Source organism: Nesoenas mayeri (genome assembly GCF_963082525.1).
Source record: "Nesoenas mayeri genome assembly, chromosome: 37".
Classification (NCBI taxonomy): Eukaryota; Metazoa; Chordata; class Aves; order Columbiformes; family Columbidae; genus Nesoenas; species Nesoenas mayeri.
In genome coordinates, this window is record NC_137578.1 from 320,436 (window position 1) to 323,771 (window position 3,336).

Sequence of the window (3,336 nt, forward strand, 5' to 3'; positions counted from 1 at the left end):
GGGTCACCCAGTGACCCCAAGGGGGGGTGTCGGGGTCACCAATGTCCCCTGGGGGGGGTGTTGGGGTCACCAATGTCCCCTGGGGTCACCACTGTCCCCAAGGTGGGGGTGTTGGGGTCACTATTGTCCCTGGGGGGGGGTGTCAGGGTCATCAATGTCCCTGGGGGGGTTTGGGGGTCACTGGTGTCCCTGGGGTCACCATTGTCCCCAAGGGGGGCGTGTCAAAGCCACTGTTGTCCCTGGGGGGGGTGTCGGGGTCACTGGTTGTCCCTTTGGGGGGGGTGTCAGGGTCACCATTGTCCCCCATTATCCCCCAGGGGGGGGGTTCCACTCACGATTTTCTCGTAGTATTCGCGGCGCCGTTCCGCCCGTTTCTTATAATCCACCATCATCCCGCGCAGCTTGCGCTCGTGTTTCCGGGCCTCGTGCCACATCCCGGGGGGCACCGGAGGCACCGGGGGGGGGGGGAAACAGGACACCGAGTGTGTGTGGCGGGGGGGGGGGGAAACCGGGACACCGTGGGGTTGCAAAGGAGGAGGCGCAGGGGCTGCTGGTTCCTATGGGGAGAACGGGTGTTATAGGACACGGAGCGACCCGGGGTTGGGGGGGGTACGGGACACCCGGTGGTGATACCGGGAGGGGGGGGGGGTGATAACGGGAGTGAATGGGGGGGGACACGGGGAGTGGGGGGGGACACGGGGGGAGTGGGGGGGGACACGGGGAGCGGGGGGGGACACGGGGAGCGGGGGGGGGGACACGGGGGAGCGGGGGGGGGGACACGGGGAGTGAAGGGGGGGGACACGGGGAGCGGGAGGGGGACACGGGGAGTGAAGGGGGGAACACGGGGAGCGGGGGGGGGGGACACGGGGAGGGGGGGGGGGCACGGGGAGGGGGGGGACACGGGGAGGGGGGGGACACGGGGAGGGGGGGGGACACGGGGAGGGGGGGGGACACGGGGAGTGGGGGAGGGGACACGGGGGAGTAGGGGGGGGGGACACGGGGAGTGCGGGGGGGACACGGGGAGTGGGGGGGGGGACACGAGGAGTGGGGGGGGGGACACGGGGGGGGGACACGGGGGGGGACACGGGGGGGGGACATGGAGGGGGGGGGGACACGGGGAGGGGGGGGGACACGGGGAGGGGGGGGGACACGGGGAGGGGGGGGGGGGACACGGGAGAGGGGGGGGGGACACGGGGAGGGGGGGGGGGGACACGGGGAGGGGGGGGACACGGGGAGGGGGGGACACGGGGAGGGGGGGACACGGGGGGGGGGACACGGGGGGGGGACACGGGGGGGGGGACACGGGGGGGGGACACGGGGGGGGGGGACACGGGGAGCGGGGGACACGGGGGGGGGGGACACGGGGAGGGAGGGGGGGGGACACGGGAGGGGGGGGACACGGGGAGGGGGGGGGACACGGGGGAGGGGGGGGACACGGGGAGGGAGGGGGGGGGACACGGGGAGGGAGGGGGGGGGACACGGGGAGGGAGGGGGGGGGGACACGGGAGGGGGGGGGGGGACACGGGGAGGGGGGGGGGGACACGGGGAGTAGGGGGGGGGACACGGGGAGGGAGGGGGGGGGACACGGGGAGGGAGGGGGGGGGGGACACGGGGAGGGAGGGGGGGGGGGACACGGGGAGGGGGGAGGGGGGGGACACGGGGAGGGGGGGGGGGGACACGGGGAGGGGGGGGAGGGGACACGGGGAGGTGGGGGGACGGGGGGGGGAGGGGGACACGGGGAGGTGGGGGGGAGGGGACACGGGGAGGTGGGGGGGGACGGGGGGAGGGGGGACGGGGGACGGTGGAGGGGGGGGGGGGGACACGGAGAGGGGGAGACACGGCGGGGGGGGGCGGCGGGACGAACATCCACTCACCGGCGGGCCCGCCGCAGCGGAGCGAGCGGAAGCGGAAGTGAGGGCGAGGAAAGGGGCGGGGCGGAGAGGGAGGAGTCGGAGGAGGGGGCGTGGCCTCGGGGGCCGCGGCGCGAAAAGGGGACGGGGCTTGGGGTGGGCGGGGTTAGGGAGGGGGCGTGGTCATCGGGGGCGTGGTCTGGTGGGGGCGTGGTCTTGCGGCGGGGGGCGGGGCTTAGGGCGGAGCAGCGGCTGCAGCGCTCGGCCAGTCGCAGGGCGATAGTGGGCAATACTGGTCCCAGTTCCAGTGGAATACTGGGCCATACTGGTCCCTGTTGCTGCTCCCAGTCCTAAGATTATACTGGGGCTATACTGGTCCCTGTTCCAGGGCGATACTGGGTCATACTGGTCCCAGTTCCAGTTGAATACTGGGTCATACTGGTCCCAGTTCCAGTTGAATACTGAGTCATACTGGTCCCTGTTGCTGCTCCCAGTCCTAAGATTATACTGGGCTATACTGGTCCCAGTTCCAGTGGAATACTGGGCCATACTGGTCCCTGTTGCTGCTCCCAGTCCTAAGATTATACTGGGCTATACTGGTCCCTGTTCCAGGGCGATACTGGGTCATACTGGTCCCAGTTCCAGTGGAATACTGGGTCATACTGGTCCCAGTTCCAGTTGAATACTGGGTCATACTGGTCCCTGTTGCTGCTCCCAGTCCTAAGATTATACTGGGCTATACTGGTCCTTGTTCCAGAGCGATACTGGGCCATACTGGTCCCAGTTCCAGTGGAATACTGGGTCATACTGGTCCCTGTTGCTGCTCCCAGTCCTAAGATTATACTGGGCTATACTGGTCCTTGTTCCAGGGCGATACTGGGCAGTGCTGGTCCCAGTCTCAGGATGATACTGGGCCATACTGGTCCCAGTCTCAGGGCGATACTGGTGCCAGCCCGGCCCCATCGCAGTCCCCGTGTGCTGGTGCTGTCCCCAGTACCAGCCCAGTACCATCCCAGTGCTGTCCCAGTATCGTCCCAGTACCATCCCAGTGCCACCCCAGTATCTTTCCAGTCCCAGTATCATCCCAGTGCCATCCCAGTACCATCCCAGTGCCACTCCCATTCCCATCCCATTCCTGTCCCAGTCCATCCATCAGTTCCATTCCCATCTCAGTTTCATTCCCATCCCACTCCCATCCCAGTCCCATTCCCACTCTCATCCCAGTCCCATTCTGATCCCAGTCCCATTCCCAGTCCCATCCCAGTCCCATTCCAGTCCTATTCCCACTCCCATCCCATTCTCATTCCCAGTCCCATTCCCATCCCACTCCCATTCCCATCCCAGTCCCCACTCCCATCCCAGTCCCATTCCCATCCCATTCCCAGTCCCGTACCCATCCCATTCCCATCCCACTCTCATCCCAGTCCCATTCCCCTTCCCATCCCAGTCCCATCCCCATCCCATTCTAATCCTAGTCCCATTCCCA

At 68.6% G+C, this 3,336-nt stretch overlaps 1 protein-coding gene across 1 annotated transcript in view; it reads right to left on the reverse strand.

Moving 5' to 3' along the window:
- The window catches only part of PPP1R37 (protein phosphatase 1 regulatory subunit 37), a gene marked incomplete at its 5' end in the record, with an annotated part of 13,085 nt that extends 12,651 nt beyond the window's left edge, over positions 1 to 434 (reverse strand). The window contains 1 exon segment of the mRNA XM_080361707.1: positions 332 to 434. Within this exon segment, the coding sequence (XP_080217833.1) occupies positions 332 to 434 (103 nt within the window).
- Between the last annotated feature and the right edge of the window lie 2,902 nt (positions 435 to 3,336).